Here is a 23,835-nt window from a genome sequence, read left to right as displayed (position 1 = left end):
ATTGGCTTACACATTGTAAACTTCTTAGGGCGTTTTAGTTCACTGATAAGCAGTACAGAAATGTACTTGCTATTGTTATTGCTGTTCCCATTTGGAGAGGCTGAAACAAGAGCCTGATCTGTTTTATGGCCAGTTCCAAATTGTTTTGTATTTTTTATTGATTGTATAGTACAGTGGATCCTTGTTATACGCTGGGGTTTGGTTCCAAGATCCTCCGTGTATAACAAAATCCGTGTATGCTCAAGTCCCATTAAGTATAATGACATAGCAAAATGGTGTCCCTAATAAAAAATGGAACATCAAGGTAAATTTATACTTTTTTGGAACATTTTCAAACCGTGTGTGCTTGAATCCGTGTATAAAAAATTCGTGTATAAGAAGGGCCGACTGTATTTTATTTTCTATCATTGAAAGTTAGTCAACTCTTGGTTGTTAAAATTACCACACTACACTCTTACAGTGCTGCTATTCCACTTTTACTTCTCTGGCTGCCTCCTGTTGTATTCTGGAATTTGCAGTTTAGCGAAAGGCATTTAGAATTCTCTGCCAGAGACCTCTTAGACCTCACTTAACTACAAACTCCAGAATGCTACAGGAGAAAGCCAGAGCAGTAAAAAGTAGAAGTGTAGTGTAGTGCAGTGATACACTGTTTTTAGCCTATACATCTTCAGTTGCCTTCTTTGCTCTTGAAACTTGTTTAAAATGACTGAAATTGTAGTTATTTCAGTTTTTCCCTAATGAGGCCACCTTTCTGATTTGGCAGCAATCAGCCCAATCTTAGAATGACCATTTTCCTCATTTAGAGCCTTCTCTACCTCCTTGGCTGTGTTAGACGATGGTAGTGGTGGTGGTTCCCACATGTTCTTCCTCCTCCCCTCCATCTTCTCTTGTCCGCCATCAGACTTAGACTATTTTAATTTGGATTTAATGGTCTAGCTGCATATAGGAGACAGGTTCTGGATTGAATGGACTTTCATGGGAGGCAGCTGTCTTTGGATATGTCTTTGTACTCATTCTGCTACATTGGCCTTTGAACATCTGCCCCAAAGTCTTGCCCTGAGTGCCTCTCTGTTTTTCATAGGCAATAATTATTGATGCAACAAAGGGAGATCATTTAATTATCTATTTTTAGTTTAGTTTATTTCCAATTTGAGCTGTTCCAAGGGCTTGAGGCAAATAATTAACAGACATTTTTTGAAATTGTGATTTTTTTAGGGAGGGGGGCATCAGTCCTGGTAAGAGCTTCTGCTGTCAGTGAATTAAACAGAACTGTTGTGCACTTCTTGGAAAAGACAGACAGTTCTCATTTATTTCAGCAGAGTTTATACTAGAATGTATTTCTGCTGTGCACTATGATTTAAGAAAATGGATATAGACTCCTTTTATTATCTGAAATGTAACACGAATATCTGGTATTACTGTGAAAGTTTTCCTCTGTCATTATAAACCATTTTTGTTTTCATTTAACCTCACTTCATTTCCATTCAGGAAAATGGTTGACCGGGAAGCAGGCAACTTTGGGGAGACATTACAGAGAGGCATTTATAAAATTATGAATGGCGTGCAGACTTCAATACAACATCCTCAGATGTATTAATTTCAATCCCCACCACCCCTAGACATTTTGCCTGGGGATGATGAGGGGTATAGTCCCACAGCTTTGGAGATGGCAGCTTGGAAAGAGAACAACACTAGCTCCTCTGTGATACTGATTTGCAATAGGTTCAGAGCAGAACATTTATCTTCCTGCAGTGCTTAGTATCTTATGGAAGTCAGCTTTGTAGATGAGATTCAAAAGCAGTTCATACTGTGGGTGTTGGACTCCCTCTCTGAAGAAAATAATAGTTTTAAAGATCCCCCCCCCGCCCCCCTGGGGCATCTGGCAAGTACCACTGTGTGTCCTGGCTGCAGATGAGTTTTCACCACACACAAGACATGGGAGAACAGCAGGTGATATTTGAGCAAGAAAGATATACAGTATTCTTTATCAGTGGGATGGTTGCAATCATTTCAGCATGTTGCCTATGCACACTGTTCCCTGAGTACTAGCCATTTTGAGAAGTCAGAAAGCACCCAACAATTGTACCTTCTTGTTGTCTTGACAGTGTCTTATGAAATATGTGTTTCTTTTTTTGCTTGCAGAATGCTCTCCTCCAGGACACAGTGCGCAGGGAGTGTGAGGAACGCTATGAGCTCACTGAAGCTTTGGCTCAAGCCAAAGAACAAGTCGTGGAATTAAAGAAACTTGGTGGAAACTTCCCGTTGTCACAGTGTTCTCTCAATCAGGACAGTCTAGCCTCCTACACCCCATTGGTCAGCAATCATGGGCAAAAAAGCCCCAAATGTGGGAAAGGAGTAAGACTTTCAGGACTCTGCGAGGTTTCGAGAGCCACTAATGTGCCAACCTGCAGTGCTAGATACAATAGCAGCAGGCACACGACAACTCTGCCTGCACTGCAACCTTCAGGAAGAACCTGTTCTTCTCTAGATGAATCCAGGAGGAGGAGGATCACGGCGGTTATAAAAAGACAGTTGAGCGAACTTTGATGGGTTATGGACAACCTATCTTATCAAGAACAGCCACCAAAAACCACTGGCACAAGTTATTCATCCATCTCAGTGTGGGACTTTGGGGACAATATTACTTGATCTTACTTTCTGACAATAGATGTTTTTATTAAGCTTAAATGTCATTTTTTTTAAAAAAGCAGACATTTAAGATGCAATCATGAATCAGCTTATTTTGAGGTCTCCAAACTGTGTCTGGGCCTCCCAGCTGGACCACATCTGACTGTGGATACAGGTTCGTATGATGCAACATCCCTCCATACAAAATATTCCCTACATATAGCAAAATAGACGGCAAGGGAAAACATCCTAATCTTGTCTGGTCCCAGCACACAGAAAACTAAACTGTCAAGGGAAAGGGTAGGCTAAGACTTGGGTGTGGGGATGTTTGTGCATTCAGTCATCTGAACCCCCTACCTATAAACTGAAATGGTATAGATATACCATATCAGTAAGAACTAGGTCTTATATGCAGTTATGTGGGATACAGTAGACTAAGCAAGGTACTACAGTCAACACAGCATTCTACCATAGTATTTTCCAGCCTCTATTGTTATTTAAAAAAAAAATAAAAACTGCAGAATTGTTCTCATTGATCTTTGTGACTTATTCCTAACTTTTTAAGTACATAATGTTTTGGTAATAAATTGAGTTTACACACTAATCCAGAGGCCAGTTGAGAAGAGTCAGAATGTGGTGGAAGTGCCACCCTATAGTAAATTTCTTTGCAGGGTGTTATGTGTGTCCAAGATCCTACACCTTTACCCTAGTAAAATCAGGGGAGGTGCTATGGATGTAGCTTTAAGAATTTCCCATGAGAAGAAGACAGTCTAGAGGTTTCAATGGGAAGGAAAGTCTAGAGAGGCAGGAAAAAATGGCCACATTCCACATATATGCCAATAAGGAATGCAGTGGCACATAAAGGAAGATAAGTAACTATTTTCTAAAAATCAAGCAAATGACTTGTGGGACAAAAGAAACTAGCAGCGCTTTTAGAAGCATGATATATGAAAGTAAAATTACCCGAATTTGTGTGATGCAGTAACGGATGAAACAGTCAACAGTTGTACAAAAGTGGTGAAGCTGAGGCCCTTTTGCTGTGGACTAATTGTTCTCTTCTACAGAAATCCCACTAAAAACTTATTCCCTGTGGTTGCATTCCAGGTGGGAATGCAGTATTAAAAAAAAAAACCATTAAGTGCAACTGGAACTATTGTATTCAGATCTGGGGGAGCCTCTGGGGGTTAGAGGAAGCAGCCACTCTCTGCATGTTATTTTGAAGGACTGGCTGTTTGAAATTTGCATTTTCTTAACAATTCAGTGTCTATATACTCTAACAGTCCACTTGCATGTGCATGTTGGCATTTGTAGCAGCACTGAATGGTTGCAGGATGTGTGTGGAATCTCCATTCTAGTCTAGCACAAGGAAGGACAACATGTGGCTCTCCAGAAGATGTTGGACTGAAACTCCCATCAGCCCTAGCTAGCATAATCAGTGGCTAGGAATGATGGAAGCTGCAGTCCAACAAACTTTGGAGATCAATGACATGTTCACTGCTACCTTCATTCTCCTAGGCTGGCAGTTCATTGGGATTGATGAAATCCTTCACAGGCCTAAATAACTCCAGTGCCTAAATAGCCCAGTCACTGCCCAGATAGGACCTACCAGAGGGCCCATCCTTCATTCCACTTTCAAAATTCCCTGAATTATGAAGCATCTTGTTTAGCCATTACTCTGCTGGTGTTCATGGTTTCTTTCACCAACTGCAAACACTTGCAAACTTTGGCAAAGTTGGGTGCACAACTTGTTTCCAAGCAGAAAAATACACTGAAAGGATCATGGTTTTGTTCTGGAATGTATTCCGTTAATGGAAACACATTATAAAAAACCAATAATACATGTTATCTTTTAAGGGCTTTGCTGGGCTCTATATGATATGGCTACATCTTACTAACAAGAAAGTGTGTGTTCTCCAGCTGGAATGAATCAAGAATGACTCTACTTAAATCTATTCTATTGGAAGAGTGCAGCAGGCAAAAAGTTGGAATTAAGGTTAATGTATTAGTGAATGAGAAAAACACTTATCTGGCCCTAAATCAAATTACTAATCCTGACAAGGATTGACATATTGAATCAATAGGATTTCTGTAAGTGTTGACAATTCAGCAATTGATTGAATGGATATATTCTAGCTGAGACTAGCAATTCAACTGAGGTTAATGTCTGGATGACACCGAAACATGATAAGATGTTTTACTCCTACTTTCACATTTCTGTGTAGTTATTCTTCCACTGGAGCCAGCAGGAATAAAAGGTTAGCTTTTATTGTTCTGCAATGTTTTAAATCAAACCCACAGAGTGGATTTAAGTAATCAGAACGCAGGGCAAGAAGCCATGTGAGTATTCAAGTATACCTCAGTTAATGAAGCAGATATGTTCCTGAGCATGACTTCTTTAACATAAAATTTGGTACCAGATACAGAAATAACATAGAAAGAATAGGGATAGATTTCTATACCACAATTCGGTATCTTCCAACAAAGGTAGACTAAGCCTTGAATAAGTAAACAAATATATTAGGAATTTCCTAGTGATCCCTTAAGGGCTTCTTGCAAAACACATACAGGGATGATATGTTCTTTCCCCACGCTAACCATATGGTTCCCATTTTGGTAGCCAAACGTACAGATATGTGTTTTGAATATGATGGGGGTGGCTGGTGACGTAGGTTTATCTACTCTTCCTTTTTTCTGTTTTGTTTATCCATGCTTAGGGATTCTGGAGGCAGCTGCTGTTTCCCTTGCCTTTTGTAGATAGACCCACACAGCTACAGTGGGATGCAGTAGAGTAGAATCCTGGTCTTTCCTGCATCAATACCAATAGCAATTGCAATAGCAAGTACATTTCTATACCATTTATCAATGAACTAGCACACCCTAAGCAGTTGACAATGTGTAAGCTAATTGTCCCCAACAAGCTTTGTACTCATTTTACCAACCTACAAAAGGATGGAAGGCTGAGTGGACCTTGGAGCCCTTCTCTAGGATCAAACTTACAACGTTGTGGCTGCAGTACTGTCATTTAACCACTGCGCCACTAGGGCTCCTTAAGCTTTGTTTATTGCATTGTTTACTGTTGATAAGCTGCTGCAACCCTACACCAAAAGTCGGTGTTTCTCCAGTCTTCTTCCCCATCCTCCCCATACTGAGGCTGCTAAAAAATCCTACATTCTATGTAGACAATAGCTGCATCTGTACTGCAGAAATAATCCAGTTTGACACTGCTTTAACTGGCATGGTTGAATGTTATGGAATTCTGGGAACTGCAGTTTGTTGAGGCTCCTGAGCTTTCTGATACAGAAGGCTAAATGTCTCAAAACACTACAAATCCCAGAATCCCATAGCATTGAGCCATGGGAGATAAAGTGGTGTCAAAGTGCATTAATTCTAAAGTGTGGATGCAGCCAACCAAGGAGAAAAAGGGACATAAAAAGACTTTGTAAAAAGGAGCTACATTGTCAGAAGCTTTGTTAATGTATGTCTGCATCCTGCACAAATGTTTCATCAAATAATGTATTGTGGTGGTATAACTATATTACCTTACTATTAGATTGCTACCACACTAAAGACCTTTACTCAAGTGCACCAAGACAACATGTTGACAAAGGATAAGGCCCCAGCATATCTCATTCTACATACAGATGCCACCTGGCTTGGCTGAATCTTATTTTGGTTTTGGCAATGGAACCACTGCCAAGGACAATTGACTAACACTAAGCTCTGGGTTCCAACCACTTGCTGTCGCTCCCTGCCTTCGAGTATCTGATTAATAATAATAATATATATGTATGTATGTACATATGTACATATGTATGTATTTTCCACCTCTCCCCATGGATTGAGGCAGGGAGCAACAACAGACCAACAAATATACACTATTAAAAACACAACTTCAGTTAAAGCATACGTCAATTTAAAAGAACAAACAAAACACATATGTATTAAAACAATCAATGTTTAAAAGTCGTTGTTTAAAATTTACAGCAGCTACCTCACTTTTCAAAATGAGAGGGCCATCCCTAGCCCACTAGCAATACTGCAGCAGTGTGTGTGTGTGTGTGTGTGTGTGTGTGTGTGTTGTTTCCCTTCAAGTCATTTCCAACTTATGGCGACTCTAAGATGTACAATCAGCTGAAAGTAGTAGGAATTACAGTGATGATTCTGTCTAACATTTAATACAGTGCTATATTATCATGTAGTTCATCTCTCTGTAGAAAAATTCTTTATATAATATTTACCAAAAGTAAGTTTAGGTTAGCAGCTTCCTTCTTGCAGTTAATGCATGGCAGTAATCAGCACGCAGTAGTTTTGGGGGTGGTGGCATTGCAAAATGTCATCACTAGGTGGCCCTGGATTTAGTGGTATCTGAGGAATCAATAGTGTTATGTAATTGTTTGGTGGAGACAGTAAAGTTCTTGCCTAAGTTCTAGACTGATGCATTTTCCATAACATTAGGAAGAAAGTCTGCATGGAGATCTTTTTGAATTGAGGTCTTGCTGCATAGTGGTGTTTCAAAATAAATTTGATGGCCCTACAAAGAGAATTGGAACTTGAAGAAAATGATAAGGCAGGAACAAAGAAGATATAGCTGAGGAATATTCCATACATATCACATATACAGAAAAAGCATCTACTCTATGGACACTTGTGCATCACCCAAAGAAAAAGAAAGAAAAATATGCACCAACAAAGAACAGGGCAAAAGAGAAGACAGCTTGGCGGAACATTGCAAGTGATGCTTTATATGTATAAATGTACATTTAGAAACTGAAATTAAGTGGTACGTCTGTACATGTAATGGTTTTGTCTGCAAAGGAACAACATAAAATCCTCAGGTGTAAAGATATATTACCAATGTCAGAACCATCCATATTACAGAATTTCCAATTGCTATATATGAGTGTGAAAGCTGTACAGTGAAGAAAGGTGATGGTTAAGACAGAATATTTATTTGTTTGAAATGTGCTGCTGGAGGAGAATTCTGCAGATACCATGGACTGTCAAAAAGACAAATAAATGGGTCCAAGGGCCATTAAGCCTGATTTTACCCTGGAAACCAAAATGAGTAAATGGAGGCTATTGTATTTTGGACACATGATGAGATGACATAACTCATGGGAAAGGATGATCATGCTGGAGAAAGTGGAAGGCAGTAGAAAAAGAGGAAAACCACATTACCATGGATTGGTCCATAAAGAAAGCCACAACTCTGACTTTGCAAGACCTGAGCAGGGCTGTTGATGACCATGGCCCTTGGAAGTTTTCCATTCATACAGCCACCATAAGTGAAGCTTACTTATCAATAAATAATTACAAATCTAACTTAAGCAGAAAACCAGTACATCTCATCCCTGTGGGCAGACTATCGCTACTCAGTCTGTTGTCTGGTTGCTAATTGGGGATGAGAAGCTTCAAGGTCACTGTCCTCCCAGTTATAGTTCTAGACTTGCATTGGGCATTTCTTCAAAAATGGGCATGACCTTTGTGAGTTAGGCACACATGGTCACCCTGTGGTTGCCTAGAATACAAGCACATCTGCAGCAGTCTTTACTTAGGTGCTTTTAAAAGCCATTGAGTTTCAAAATAATGGAGTCATTACCTTCCAGGGTCACAATGTCACCAGGCTGAAGCCTCCCCCGACAGCTATCTAGCCTAACTTGTTACTAGTTTCAGGACAGCTTGGAAAAGCTAAACATTTTAACCATGATCCTGTACCAGTGGACTATAAGGCTCTGCCAGCTTACTTATGCAGCGGGGACATTCCAGGTGACATTGTGGGGTCCATTCTAGTGGTTATTCCAAGTTGGGGATGGATGGAGCTGTGTCTGAAAGGTGGGCCAACTTTGAAGCCAGTCCACTGTGGACCTGTTTGCATGGGTCAAATAAAATGACCTCTCTCTGTCCTCTCAGTGGGGAGTCCAGATGACACATGCCCCAATCCTTGAGCTTGGCATGAACAATCTAGATGATGTTTGGCCTATTCAGTACCATACCCCAGGTAGAACCCTCTTATGACATATTTTAAAAACTTACAAGTTGCTCTGGATCTTTCTGGAAGATCTGGAGCCCTCTGTTCTGATGCTGGGCAGCTGTTTAAAGTGTGTCCTGCTGTCCTGCCTGCCAGAGTTGCCGCAAGAGCAAGTTGCTTGCTTGGAGGTCAGAAGAAGATGCCCAGCCATGGGATTGAAGTTGGGCACCTTCTTCTAACCTCAGAATGAGTGATTCATTGCTACTATGGCTGCGCCAGGTGGCACAGCAGGATGAGCATGCAAACAGCTATCCTGCATTGGAACAGAGGGTTTCAGGCAATGGCAGGGAGGCTGGTAGTTGGGACAGCTCCAGGATGTGTTGCTGATGGATAAGGAACTGCTTGTATAAGAAGACAGCAGATACTGCCGTACAGAAATATCTAAAAGCTTCAACTATCAGCAGAGTTATTTTCACATGCCTGAAGCCACAACAGGATTTGGACCAGTGGTCATGATGACTGGAAGATCCAGGGAGTTGTAGTACAAAAAGTAGTATTTAAATCCCCCTTCTTAATTTATTTTAGCCCATCTTAAGGTGATAATACTACAGTTAAAGGTGTGGAGCCAGCCCTCTTATTACCCCCTCCCCCAGCAGAGCAATTATGCAATGCAAAAGAGTGTCGATTTTTCCTCAAAAGTGGCCTTGATGTTTTGCTGTTTTCTACTTTGGCTTACTGCAAGGAGATGGGATTTTTTTTTGGCGGGGGGGGGGGGCAAATTATTCCTTCTTTATACAGACTGCAAAGCAAATATTAGTTATTGCTATCTAGTAACTTGTTCTCTGAAGCACTATACAAGTTATTGAGTCCCCCCCCCCCCCCTCAATCAACCATCTTTTTTGCAGCCATTCTCAAAAGGCTTTCTGCAAGAGGCTTTTTGTGTGGAAGGTTTGAGTGCTGGAGATATAATTTGTGCAAGGGACAACCTGAGCCCCTGACATTGTGCTGAGTGAACTCCTCCCTGGATGATGAACAGTTTCCAACAAGACACTGAGGCTTAGTGACTAAGCCTTTACAGTGCATTATGTTTGCCTGGCTCCAAGAAAGTCTTCTGTCCACTGAACACAAATAAGATGACAAACATTCCAGTCTGAAGAGCTTTTCATCCGGAACCCTGAATTTCTCATGAATATAATACTCTGCCGGGCTATAAATGACCCTGCGTTCCCAATGAATAAATGGAAGCTCTCTCTGTACCCGCTAGCCAGCAAAGACTCCGTTATCAAAGAGTTACACAGAGTTCTTAACACTGCAATGTACAAGGGAAATAACCAAATTGTCCTGATTATTAAAACAGAAATAAAAAGGAGAGCAATGTGTATGGGAACTTATATTGTTTGGACACTTTTTATCCAATGTTTAAAGTAAGTCAGCAACCATAAAAGATTAATTTGATATTTAATATAGTGCAGTAGAACCAAGGGGTTAAAAAATTTCACGAGGAGCTTTATTTTTTTAAAAAAAAAAACTTAAGGGAAAATGACTGACTGTAACACAAGTCTCAGAATGATGACCCCGTGTTACTAGTGAACAAGCTGTACCTGTCATAGGACAAAATGCTTTTTCATAGGCTCCCAAACCTCTTGACCCCTAAGGGTTAGTAATACGGCACAACCTATCCAAAGACACCTAGTTCTGGACTTCATCAGCCTGAAGATCATAGCGTCCTGGGCTATTAACACAAATTGTTTCACATGCCAAAGTGAGGCTAGAGTTTTCTGCAAAGCCTTGCTCTGAGTCAGCAAGATTGGGGAACTCTGTTTTGGTCAAGGCTCACTCACCCTCCAGTCCTCTATTCTGCTGGAGACTGACTCCAACAGTGTTGTCTTCTTTGATGCTGAATATATTTTTACTAATCAGGCATCTGCCCTTGCAAATGTTATTATGTGCCTTCGAGTTGACTCCAAATTAAGGTGACCCTTTGATGGTTTTTATTTGGTAAGATTTCTTCAGGTCAGTTTTACCATTGACTTTCTCTGAGGATGAGAGAGGGTGACTTGCCCAAGGTCACACAGTGGGTTTCCATAGCTGAGCAGAGGTTCACACTCGAGTTTCCCAGAGTCCTAGGCTGCATCTAAACTGCAAAAATAAAGCAGCTTGAACTGCCTTGGTTCAATGCTATGGAATTCTGTGATTTGTAGTACTGTGAGATATTTAGCTTTCTCTGTCAGAGAGCTCTGGTACCACAACAAACTACAAATTCCAGATTTCCATAGGATGGAACCATGACAGTTAAAGCAGTGTCAGACTGCATTAATTCTGCAATATGGCAGCAGTCTGTGTCTAACACAGCATTATGCCTTGCTGGCTGAGAATTCTCTCTACTTTTTATTCTTAACAACAGAAGCAATCTCCCCCATCACACTCTAGATGCTAATAATAATAAGACTTCAACATATTCTTCAATTCTCCCAAGCCATGGAGCCACAACCAAGAGCTTTGAAATGTTCCTTTTTTAGACTACAAACCGAGAATCCTCCAACCAACATGGCTACCCACGGAAGAGTGGGGCTATCAGCATTCTACGTGATCAGTGAGTATAGGTTTTAAATAATATAAATGTTGATGATCAACTTGTTTGCAGTTTGCCTTGTTGGTGCTTTATTTCATGACTTGGTTAATTTTTGGTTTCAAATTCTTGGCTACAATAGCAAATCTGCCTTCTTCTTCTTAAGCCTGTTTGTTGGGATACCTTGAGGGAGCTCTACTCCAAGTGGTGGTTTGTAAGTGTTCTGTAAGTGTTCTGTAGACCTTTGGCTTGGTATACCAAGCAAATGCAATACTATGGTTTTAGTTTTATCTTTCTTTATTTGGTAAGCCACCTTGAGTTCCACTCTTGAGGGAAAGGTAGGATATAAATAAAGTGATTGAATAATATGTTTTTTTTTTGTACATTGTGTGGGGGGGGGCTGTTGTTTTGCTACATTAGAGAAGTGCTGCCTTAAGAGGTACTCTGAAGCAAAGTTTAGGAAAGTTACTTTTTGGATCACAATTCCCAGAATCCTCACCAGTAGGGGGGTTGTTGCCCAAACGGTAACTTTTCAAAGATCTCTTAACCTCAGGTGCTTTTTCATACCTTTCTAGGAGTGCCTCAAAGTAGCAAACTAAAGGCTCCTGAGTCATCTTGCTTTTGTTCTGCCACAGTACTTTCCAGTGACATGCTTATGCCCAAGTCTACATAACTATATGATGCTCAGGGTAGTTATGTGTCTATTAAACTTTCCCACATGACACCTAAGGCAAAAGAAATGTTGGTGGGTTCTTGCTCAAATTATGAAACCAATGTAGGGAACATAAACTGAAAAATATTAGCATTCAACATGTGTTCCCCATTTAATCTGGAGATATGAGGGCTCCACTTGTTTCACTTTCTGGCAGTGAATACCAGAACATGCTTGAGAAAGTAAAAGTATTGTGTTAAGTGGTCAAGATTGTCTCTGGAACTGCCCTTGCCAACTGAGGTGTGCCGGGTGACAACTGGGAAAAGCACTGTTTGGCTAGTGTCCTCTTTAAAGAACCTTCTGTATTCCCTTTTAAGTGTTAAGGGGGGGAAAGAGAAATATTTTTATAAAAATTCCCCGGGCTTCTTAGATTTGTGATTTTTAATCTACAAAACGTTAGATCTGACTATGGCAGACTTTTTAATAACGGTGTGAATTTTAATGTGTTGCTTTAGTACTTTATACTAATTTTAGTGTGTGCTACTCTCTCTCTATATACACACACACACACACACACACACACACACACACACACACACACATTGTTATGTGCTATTAACATTGTTAGGTGGCATATACAGCTTGTGAGCCACAGTGGTGTGGTGGTTTGAGCATTGGATGATGACCCCAAGATTAGGGGTCAACTTCCTGCTTGGCCATGGAAACCTACTAGGTGACCTTGGATGAGTCACACACTCTCAGCCACATGTGATGAGTTCACCTTAGGGTCTCCATAAATCAGAAACAGTTTGAAGGCACACAACAAAAATATACAGATTGTGAATCCAGGGTGGGCAACTTCTGGCTTTCCAGCAGTAGCTGAATTGCAGCTCCTTATCACAGAATCATAGAATCTTAGCATCGTAATGGGCTACAAAGGTCATGCAGTCTAGACCCCTGCCATGTAGGCAAAGTCAAATACAGCACTCATGACCTCCAAAGGAGAGCACACATATACCAGCAATCTATTCCAATAGTGAACAGCTCTTAGCAGCAAGACATTCTTACTTCTTTTGTTCCCTTTCTCTCTGAAACAGTGTTATCTACTGCCTAGGGCTGATGGGGGATGCAGTCCAAAATCTGGAGGGCCAGTCATTTCCCTGCAGGATGTAAAGATCAGCAAGTGATTTCCATCTGTGGATACCAAAAATATTTCATCTAAAAAGGACTCAAGAAAAATCCAGTTTGGGGGCTATAGTTTTCAGGATTCTCAGTCAACATGGACACAGGAAGATTCCAATAAACATGATGCAAAGAGTAAATTTTACAAAGCTCTGGTCTTACTAATATGCTAGATGTGTAAATTGAAATCTAGCACCTATTACAAAACTAGAGATAGAAGTGGGTAATTCTTGAGAGCAGTGTAGTGTAGTGATTTGAGTGTTGTAATAGGATTCTAGAAGAGCAGGGTTCAAATTTTCACTCTGCTGTGGAAACCCATTGGGTGACCTTGACCAAGTCACACTCTCTCAACTCACAATGAAGATAAGAGAACAAGAAATCGTCTCAAGGAAATCCCATGATAGGTTTGCCTGGGGCTTGAAGGCCCATGTCAGCTACCAAACTGGTTCTCTTTGGTTATCTTTCAATGTGATGCTTTAAAAATCTATGTAGGTCAGTGTCAAGTCTTCTAATTCCAAGGAATATGTCACTTATGACCATTTCAAATGTCAACTAGCTGAGAGTCTTTATAAAGAGAGGATGACATCATGGAGCTATAAACATATCAAAGAAGAAAAAAAAGATTTTGGAGGTCTATGGCAAAACCACCTGCGAGCATTCCTTGCCTGACTAAACCCTATGAAATTCATGGGGTCACCATAAGTCAACAGGCAACCTGAAGGCACATACCTCCCTCCCTCCATGCACCCATATTGGCTGTAGTCCAAGGAAAGACATGCCATGCATCCCACACTCTTCTCAGCAATGTAGGTAGCAGATGCTTGTCAAAATGTCTTATTGCTTGTGCAAGCAATAAAACCATATTGACTCAAGGCACCAAGGTGTGGGGCAGGATCTATGTTTACAGCTGGAGACATTTTCAGAGATCTGAATGTCTCAATAGCAGCAAAAGTTGAAGAACAATTTAGAATAAAAAGGCATTTGATTACACTGAACACATTTGAACTCAAAAGGCCAGCTGCAGAGCTGAAAAAAAGATCTTTAAAGCTTGCCTCAGATATTTGTCTTTTAGGGAGGGGCAAAGTTTCAAAAGGAGAAGTGGGTATGAAAGGCAGAATGAAAGGAAATGATTGATTTTAAAGAGGGCCAACCTCACCTGTTTCATTCTGTGGCCATTTTAAGTTGTTGGTTTTTCTTTTTCTTTTAAAATGCTACCCAGTAGATAAGCTGAGGGAGTTTATTTGCATTCACTACTATCAGAACAGTAGAGTTTGGGAAATTATTTTTTGAACCACAACTCCCAGAATCCCTTGACATTCTGGCTAGGGGATCTAGGAGGTAAAATCCAATAATGTCATGTTTTAAGCTTTGGAAAATCAAGTATTTTTCCCTATAGATTTCCAGCTTTTGTCAATAACCAGCAAAGACATTCTTCAAAATAGGTCTGGAATTGCAAAAAAGAAAAAAAACCCTAAATATTGAGAGAGATAGTGGATTATGACCCTGGAGACCAGGTTTCAAATCCCTGTTCAGCCATGGAAACCCACTGGGTGACCTTGGGCAAGTCACACCCTCTCAGCTCCAGAAAACCTCATGATAGATTCGCCTTAGGGTTGCCATAGGTCAAAAATGACTTGAAGACACACAACAACAACAACAACAACAACAACAACATGTTACATAAAGCATTCTAATAATAAAACCTTGGGTTGCAAATCCACCAGAGTTTCCCTGATGCCTCCAGGTAATGTTGTGGTCTGTGAGAAACACTGATACTGGAAAGTCATCACAGGCTAGACTTACAAACAATTCCACCATTGTTTTTAAGCAGAATGTAGAGGTATTGTGCATGGAACACATGTTGCTCTGCTAATATTGTTATTGTTGTTGCGTGCCTTCAAATTGTTTCTGACTTATGGTGACCCTAAAGTGAACATATCACAGGGTTTTCTGGGGCTGAGAATGTGTGACTCACCCAGTGTATTTCCATGGCCAGAACACTCATGTCTAGAGTCATAGTCCAATGCTCAAACCACTACACCATGCTGGCTTTATCTTCCAGTGCTAATATCTGCAGATATTATTAAGTGACCTGGAATTTGCCCTAGACAAGAAAAACATTCCTTGGTCATGAACCTCAGAGCTTAGCAGTGCTCATGGTTTAATGGGCCATTCCAGGGCAAACAGTTTCGTGACTGCATCTTTTTAAACGTTGAACTAAATTTTAGACCTGTCAAACTAAATATTAACTCTTTGAATATTAACTGAATATTAACACTTAGGTGGCAAGGTAACAGCATTTGGGGCAGTCATGCTGGCCACATGACCACCAGATTCATCTTCAGACAAGGCTGGCTCTTCAGCTTAGTAATGGAGATGAGCACCACCCCCTTCAGTCAGTTATGACTAGACATTCATGTCAAGGGACTACCTTTACCTTTAAGTGTAAAATTAGCTTCTAAACTCTGCTGAAGATGCTGACTCACCTATTTGGATTAATTGTTATTGACTGCAAAGTCTGGGCAAAGTACTTGTTTTCAGGTGGCATTTATATTTCATGTATAACCGTGAGTATATATTGTTCACATAGAAATGAATATTAAAGGCATTTTATGTATTTAAGAGCAATACCCATTGTATGGCTATAATATGTTTTACTCACAAAAAATAAGCACAAATAATAATGATAATGATAATGATAATGATAATAATAATAATAATAATAATAATAGCTGAACTGCCAGAATCACATTTTGAGAATTCTACAAAGAGAGTTTTTTAGCCTTTGCTGCTACTTCCTAATGAAAGAAATCAAAGCTGATCTTAAGACTCAGAGACTGGACAAATTGAATGGCTTACAGTTGTAGCCCAAGAACACTTCCAGGCTCTGGAATGGATTTCCCATAGTCTCCAACATTTTCCAGATGAAAATCAGGACACACATGGCCAAGTAACATCAGAGTCTGGTGAAGATGGCAAAAGTTATTAATGAGAAAGAACACACAAGTGAGGAGAGGCTACACCATTTTGCTTTTGCCTGAGTCTACAGGCCCTAGACCAAATCAAGTCCTAGACCAAATCATGCCACTTAAGATGACTAAGCTGAATCTGTCATATTTTGGCCATATCATGAGAAGACATAACTCACTAGAAACAATGCTTGGTAAGATAGAAGGCACCAGGAAAAGAGGAAGACCGCTTTTCAGACAGATAGACTCAGTCAAGGAAGCCACAGCCCTGAATCTGCAAGGGCTGAGCAGGGTTGTAGGGTGACCTGGAGGTCTCGCTTTCATGGGATTCTCATAAGGCAAAGTTTACTTGAGAGCAGTTAACAACAACAGGAACGGACAAGATTCTACTCGTTCCTTTCATTTCTCCCTGCTGAGTTAACTGAGTGCAAACTATTTTTGCACTTTGAATATACCTTGTAGAAATTGAAGTAAGCTGAAATCAAAGGGGGAAGCAACAGGACGAGAGAGAAATTGGGACACTTTAAAAACAGCTGTAAAAGTGGAATTACAGAGGATATCCATATGCAAATCCCTCACAAATTGGCATATTTGGAGGGTATGCTTCCAGGTCCCTGTCTTGTTGGCATTTGCCAGTGAAGAAGGAGAACACAGTACCTTCTTGTGCAAAACTTGTAAAGGTATTTATGCTGGCACAAAAAGGGTTTACCAATAGGGCTATGACCACAATTTCTAAAATAAATGAGGCAGGCTGGGTCTTGCTATGTGGGAAGGTTTCTTGAGACTGTTGCAGGGTATTGTATTGTGATACTGTGCTTTTAATATTTAGGATGGTGTAGAAATATTGCATGTATATATAAAAATGGAACTGGAATAGTGAGGGTGAATATCTATGAGATGATGGCAAAATCCTAGATGATTCTGGGGCTTCTAGGGTTGCTAAATGGCCAGTTGTGTGGGCTTGGGTCCAGCTTTATCAGCTTCTGTGTCATTTACTTCACTTTGACACATGCAGCAGGGATGAAGAACATGTGGTCTTTCAGATATTGTCAGCCTGCATATCCCATCAGACTGTGTCAGCTGTGGGTGATGGGAGCTGCAGCCCAAAAACTATCATGCCACATATTATCCCCCAAATAGACAGTAATCATGAATCAGCAGGTGACTTTTTTATGGTACACATTTCTGCCTCCCAGAAACTGCAGATAATTCAGCTGCAAAGGGAGAGAAAGGCAAAGGGCCTGGTTCAAAAGCTGGCATCCCAAACATCTGGGATACAGAGCTGTGCCACTGGTGTGCCATATATTCAATCTACAATTTTTCAAGTGGCCAGCATCAGGTATGTTAAATGCAGCTTTCTCTTGAGTTCAGCACTCACAAAGTAATTGGAAAATCCAATCCTGATAACTCTTGTCCTGCAGTTGACAAAGGCAGAGGAGCATTCAGTAAAAACATTCCATTGACAGCTTGCAGAAACCAGTGAATTTCCCCATACATTAACAATAATTGTACATTTAAAGCAATGTGGAAACAATCTGTGAGCTGAGCAATGTTTATAAATCAAATAATAGCTTTTTGTGGTCATGCTTCCCACCCAACCCAAGAAAAATGTTACCATTAGATGAAAAATCCATTTTATACTTCCATGATTGTTTCTTTTAATAAAAGTGTGTTGGGTAGAAATAGTGACCCATCTATATAGGGAAGGGAAGTACCTTACATATAAATATATGAAATGAAGAATTAGCTGGCTTTACTCTGGATTACAGAGGCTACTTTGCAAAGGAAATTAATGTACTCAGTTCTAAAACCACTTCATCCATCAGAATATTGTTGCTCAACATATCACTTCCATATGAGAAAGAAAATGTAAACTCCCCATAGACCATGTCTTCCATCACACTTACACTTGATATTTTTGTGTATCTTGTTCTGTGGACCTTTCACCCTAGTTCTTCATGCTAGCTTCTACTATTATAAATCCCTCAAGGAGAACTCTCTAAATGGCACATTTTCTTTTGAGGAGAGCCTTGAAAGAGGCACTTTCCGAGAAGAGGGATGCAACAGTATGCCCCTTTTAGCAATGTCACACCTATAATAATATCTGAGAAAGAATGTCAGGATATCAGTCTCTGCCATAGCTACAACACCATATATATTAGACTTGTTGTTGTGCCTTCAAGTTGTTCAGAAGTATGGTGACCCTAAGACAAACCTATCATGGAATTTTCTTGGCAGATTTGTATAGAGAAGGTGCGTCTGCCATTGCCTTCCCCTGAGGCTGAGAACATGTGAGTTGCCCACGATCACCTAGTGGGTTCCATGGCCAAGTGGGGAATTGAACCCTGGTCTCCAGAGTCATAGTCCAACATTCAAACCACTGCATCATGCTGGCTCTCATATTAAGCACCTGAAACTTAATAAACACACTAAAAGCGACTCCAAAGGTGTGTACTCTGAGGATACCCATTCAAAGATATAGTTCATTTTAATTGATTAAAATCTATCTAAAGCCTGTATCACCTTTAATCAAAAGGGTAGAAGATGTATTTGTCTTCCTTAGGAACAAAGCTGGAGACAAGCCTAGGATATTTATTCCTCCATGGGGTGTCCAAGCAATGCAATGTTGTGCTTTCCTCTTAAGAGCTACCAGACTTTTCACACAGTATTGAGAGAAAGAGAGAGAAAGTTATTCTTCCCAATAAGGATAAAAAAGAAAGACTGAATGAGCAGTAGGGTGAAGATTCGAATTGTTGAACCCTCCTGTGTGGTAATACAATGTGCACTTACTCTGCTTTGTTTGAATCTGCATCACGTGACTTGCTTGGAATAGAACTGACTTTGCTTCCCCCTCAATTCGGAAGGGCAACAGAAAGGCAACCAGGTGTGGTAAAGCATCACGTTTTAACCTTAATTCACATTGCTAGACAGGAGTGACTCTGGATCTGAGCTGCAAACCCCCCCCCCCCCACGTGTGATAAGGTCCCAAAATAAGCAATGTGTCTTGTTTCATTTTGTTTTTTAAAAGCAGGAAAGTGAGGGGAGTTTTCATGAGAAATCACAAGAATCATACTACTGCTACTAAAGAAGGGCCTGCATTTCTTACTCCATGTCCTTCACACAACAACTCTGGAGAACCTATTCCTACCAGCAAGGTCAGTGGTACATATTGATGGTATTACACTAAAAGAACATTGCCATGCTCAATTGACTTGAGAGTCCCTGAGGAGTCATTACAAAGCAGTACCACTGTTCTTATAATTGACGGGAACAGTTCCTTCCAAATCTCAAGTCCTACTTGGACTTTCCTTAGAATAAAATTCTTTGATATGGTGGAGTGGAAGCATTCCCATGAAGAAGTGCTTTTATGTTTAGGTTTTCGGTTGTGATCCTACTGCTAATTCTTATAGTCTCAGAGGCTCTTCAAGCAACCACTCTGTTTTGAGACACTCTCTCTCTCTCTCTCTCTCTCTCTCTCTCTCTCTCTCTCTCTCTCTAAGACAGCTACTCGCTCACTCTCTCCCACTCTTTTTTTGAGATAAAGCTTTTTCCATGCAGAAGGGAGAGAGAAGCAAATGCATTTATTAGTAAATCTTGCAAAGCTCATTTGCTGTTTTGTACATGTAGGGTACAATCTTAAGCCCACTGTCTAGGGAGTAAATCCCATTGAACACAGCTGGACTTACTTATGACATCATGCTTAGGATTTGTCTATACACTTCCATTCAGAAGTCCACTGCTTATACAGTAAGCCCTATTGAACACAGTGCAACCTACTGCTAAGAGCCTTATCACGCAAGAAAACAAAGTGGAAATAGAGCTAGACAATAACTGCTTCCCCTGGGCCTTACTGCATGACATCGCAGCACTTCAGTTCTCTTTCCATGGGAGCTGGTTGTAATGCTGTGTCTTTTTTCTAGTGGAAACATGTGTTCAACAAAAGATACGCTATTAAAGTAATCTCTCACGGGAAGAGAACTGAGCGCTATGATGTCATGTGATAAGGCATGGAGAAAACCACTACTCTCTGGCTCCATTTACACTTTGTTTTCTTGTGTGATAAGGCTATGAATAAGAATGTGTTCATTACAGGGTATAAGACCAAGTATTACAAAGAGTCACTATCTTTATTCCTTCCATGCTTCAAAATGTTGCTTTATAATCCTGTACCAAGGGACCAAATATAGGGAAACGGTCTATTTGTTGGAACCCTTGACATCCAGGAAAGCTTGGGCTGGGCTTCAACTTCATTACCATGAGGCTGGGAAAGATGTGATTAAATGGCAAGCTATGGTTAAAGTTATGAATAGAAATGCATTTTGTGTCTATGTCCAGATATAGATAAAGATATAGACAGATATACATATATTAGTGTACCAGTCCGAAGCACCATTAGCACAGAAAAAGCAATGTTCTGACTAAATGGAGAAAAAAAGGAGTTTGTCTAGTTAAACTAGAACTTGTTCTTTTAGAATCATAGACTCATAGAATCAGAGAAATTTGCACTTTTCTATCAACCACTCCATGTTAAGAGTTATCACATGTGTATACAGAAAGGAGGGGCAGCCAATTCTAGGAACAACATAGCATAATAATCAGGAATATTGATCCCAGCCATAAAGGGAGCTAGTGCTGCTTGTAGGATTTCTAGGCCTGAAAGATATGTAAATAAATGTCTAGTTCACACTGTATTCAGCACACATTTCTGAGAAGTTTCCTTGGGAAATGTGTTGCCAAAGTTGGGAGAATGGGACGTTAGTTTTACTTCTGCAGGGGGTGGGGGGAGTGAGCTACCCATATTTATTTAATGATTGGCATCTTGTTAGACAGTTACAATGTCATAAACTGTCAGGAGTTGCATAAACAACATTAAAATGTTGGGAATTAGGTGTGATGGACTGATGGATTATACAGTAGAAATGGTATTGTTAAGTCTTGGTAAATGCAGACACAGGTGCTGAGATAAGGCTTGTAAGGATGCAATCATGAGCCAAGCCTGTTCGAGGTCATTTAGAAAAGTCAGGTTTGGAATTAAAATTCCCCAACCCCCACACCATGAGATTGTAATTAGGGATTCTGGTAGCTGTAGATTTCTAAGCTTTAGTTTTGTAGGCCCAGCTTCTTTTCTTCCTTTTTTAAAGTGTGCATTATAATGAGATTTCAGAAATGCAAAAAAAGAAAAATGCAATTTTTGAAATTATAATTTCACACCTTCCAACTGTCCTGATGTGGCAGAGACAGTCCTTATTCTCTGTCATCCCGCTTTTTAAGCTGATTTTAAAATGCCCTTATTTCAGTCTCCTCTTACTAATTTCCCTCTTTGTCTCTGGTTGACTTCAGTTTGGTTTTGTTGCCTTCCATAACTCAGAGGCCACAGATGAAAGAGGAAAAGGGATCACCTCATATGCTCGCCTTTCAGCCAGGCCTTTAGGTCAACCGAAAATACAGCCTGACAGCTGTGTCGCGTTATTACATTTCAATTATTTAAATAGAGCACTTGTGTTCTGGCGACACGTTTTATGGACTTAACAGCCCATTAATAATGTGCACAAGGACATTTACACCTTGCTTGGTGCTTTAGGTAGAGCCACTACAAACACGTTCCCAACTGACTGACATCCAGTAGGTCCCCCAAGTCCCTGATATTAGAGGAGACAGAAACCTGGAGCCATTTCAGGCTGTCAAAATTAATAAAAAAGTATCTAGGCAACAATCCAATGAATGTAGTATGCAGCAAATATCTAAGCAGGTCAATGACAAAGAAGAAAGATCAGAAATGAGGTCATGAGGGGAAAATTGAAGAAGAGACAAATCAGAATAAATAAATAAGTATTTTGGGGGTTAATAAATGTAAGTGGCATGCTAAAATACTCTTAACCTTCATGCTCTCAGATACACACACACACACATTTTAAATTGTATTGTGAGTTTTGGAACACTTTCTGATCTCAATGAGAATTCCAAAGTATCTCAAGTCCAATGTCCTTTGTCCAAAGGAGAGTGTAACTGTGCAGAACCAAGAATATTCCATCCCAGTACTCTAGAGCCAATACCTCCCAACACTTGAGTTAGAATTAAAATGAGTTAAGAGTTAGAATTAAAATGAACTCCATGAGATTGTGGAGAGGATGGGGGCAGCCAGCCCAGGGATTAGTGGAAATAATTGCACAGTTACACTCTCCTCTGGACAAGGGACATTGGACTTGTGATACTTTGGAATTCTCATTGAGATCAGAAAGTGTTCCACAACTGAAAGAAGAAAGCCCTCCCTCCATCCATCATCCAGAGGGAGAGAAAGGCAAGCCAGCTTCAACAGGCCTTGCCTGAAAGAAGAAGGCCCTCCATCCATCTACCATCATCCAGAGGGAGAGAAGGGCTCCATCAGGCCTAATCAGAGTAAGAAGAAGGACCCTCCCTCCAGTTAGGCTTGCCATTTAATGGCTCCAGGTGGGACCTGCCCGGTTTTTTGACCTTGGGGAAGGTCCCGCCCAGCCTTGGTATTCTGTCCCAGGGAGAGCTGGACTTCTGTCCATGCCTCTCCGTCTCAGCCTCCCCTTCCAATGCAGCCTCGGTTTGTGTTGGAGAGGCTGCACCAGGCTCCCAGCTCCTCCATCCCCATAGGCCAGGCAGAGAGGAGAAGGAACTTTTCATTCAGCCATGCTGGGACTACAGAGGGAGCTGTGGAGGAGGCAGGCAAAGAGGCAGTGCCTGGTAGGACTCTCTCTGGAGGGAGAAGGAAGGAAGGGTTTCCCAAGGGTTTGGCAAGGTTTCTTCAGGTAGGGGTTGGCATAGCATCCTCTGAGGTTGAAAGAGAATGACTTTCCCCAGGGTTTTGCAAAGAGAGGGGTTGCCATTGCCATCCCCTGAGGCTCAGAGAGTGTGATTTAGCCCAGTGGGGTATTTTTATGTCCAAGCAACAGATCAAATCCTGGTCCTTCTCTACCACTGCCTCCTTATGTCCCTTAATTCTATTATTATTATTATTATTATTATTATTATTATTATTATTATTATTAAATGAGAGAGTCTGCTTTTTCAGATGCATTTAATAATAATAATAATAATAATAATAATAATAATGTTTATTTATATACCGCTTTTCCAAAGTAGATCAAAGTTTTGCAAAGAGAGGTGTCTCAGAGGTGCAACAAGATCTCTATGATAAAATGATTTATATTAATGTGTTGTTTTTTAAAATATATTAATTTTTTTGCTTTTAGTTGGTTGTGTCCTCCATTTTTTAAATGTCCTACATTTTGGGCTAAATCTTGTCCTACAATTTGCCTTACATTTCATCCTTGATTTTGTCCTACATTTTTCTACGTTTTATCCCGGTTTGGTGGTAGTGAATTATGGCAACCCTACCTCCAGTCCATCTGCCGTGGTCCAGGCCTCTGAGGGAGAGAAGATCTGCTGGACTTTCCCCCTTCCCCACTGCCATTCCCTTCTCCTTTTGTGTCTTGTCTCTTTAGATTGTAGGCCTGAGGGCAGGGAAATGTCTAATTAACAATTTGTAAGACGCTCTGATAGCCTTTTGGCTGAAGAGCGGGAAATAAATAAATAAATAAATAAATAAATATTATATCATTATAAAAACACCCGAGTATTGGACCAGGAGCCCCAATGATTGTTGTACTGCCAGTGAACTGAGGACTTGAAAAGCAGAATTAGAGCAGGATAGAAGCATCTGTGGCAATATCTTATCACAGAATGCTGCATTTGTCCAACGTTGTAGTACATGGATGTAGTCCATTTATTACAAGAGTGTTCCTTCTTATTGGTAGTCAATACCCATCAACACCTTTCATTCATGTTGCTTTCCCACTCTTAATACACATGTGATAAGTACCTCCAAGGCAATTCTGAT

The 23,835-nt window shown here is 40.5% G+C and overlaps 1 protein-coding gene and 1 long non-coding RNA gene across 23 annotated transcripts in view; one reads left to right on the top strand and one right to left on the bottom strand.

Moving 5' to 3' along the window:
• The window catches only part of LEKR1 (leucine, glutamate and lysine rich 1), a 98,815-nt gene extending 95,708 nt beyond the window's left edge, over positions 1–3,107 (top strand). For all 5 annotated transcript variants that reach the window (XM_089508981.1, XM_089508982.1, XM_089508978.1 and 2 more), the window contains one exon: positions 2,143–3,107. In XM_089508981.1, coding sequence (XP_089365107.1) covers positions 2,143–2,547 — 405 coding nt within the window. In that variant the 3' untranslated portion in view covers positions 2,548–3,107. The remainder of the gene's footprint in view (positions 1–2,142) is intronic.
• The window catches only part of LOC149318086 (uncharacterized), a 141,147-nt gene that overhangs the window by 103,271 nt on the left and 14,041 nt on the right, over positions 1–23,835 (bottom strand). For 13 of the 18 annotated variants that reach the window (XR_016279978.1, XR_016279972.1, XR_016279982.1 and 10 more), the window contains one exon: positions 23,334–23,449. The exons of the other annotated variants lie outside the window; for them this stretch is intronic. This is a non-coding gene — a long non-coding RNA (uncharacterized LOC149318086). The remainder of the gene's footprint in view (positions 1–23,333; positions 23,450–23,835) is intronic. 18 annotated transcript variants of the gene reach the window in all.

The sequence above is a fragment of the Sceloporus occidentalis genome, unplaced genomic scaffold (genome assembly GCF_023333645.1).
Source record: "Sceloporus occidentalis isolate IW3139 unplaced genomic scaffold, rSceOcc1.0.p SCAF_2, whole genome shotgun sequence".
Taxonomy (NCBI): domain Eukaryota; kingdom Metazoa; phylum Chordata; class Lepidosauria; order Squamata; family Phrynosomatidae; genus Sceloporus; species Sceloporus occidentalis.
This window is presented reverse-complemented; position numbering and strand designations above follow the sequence as displayed.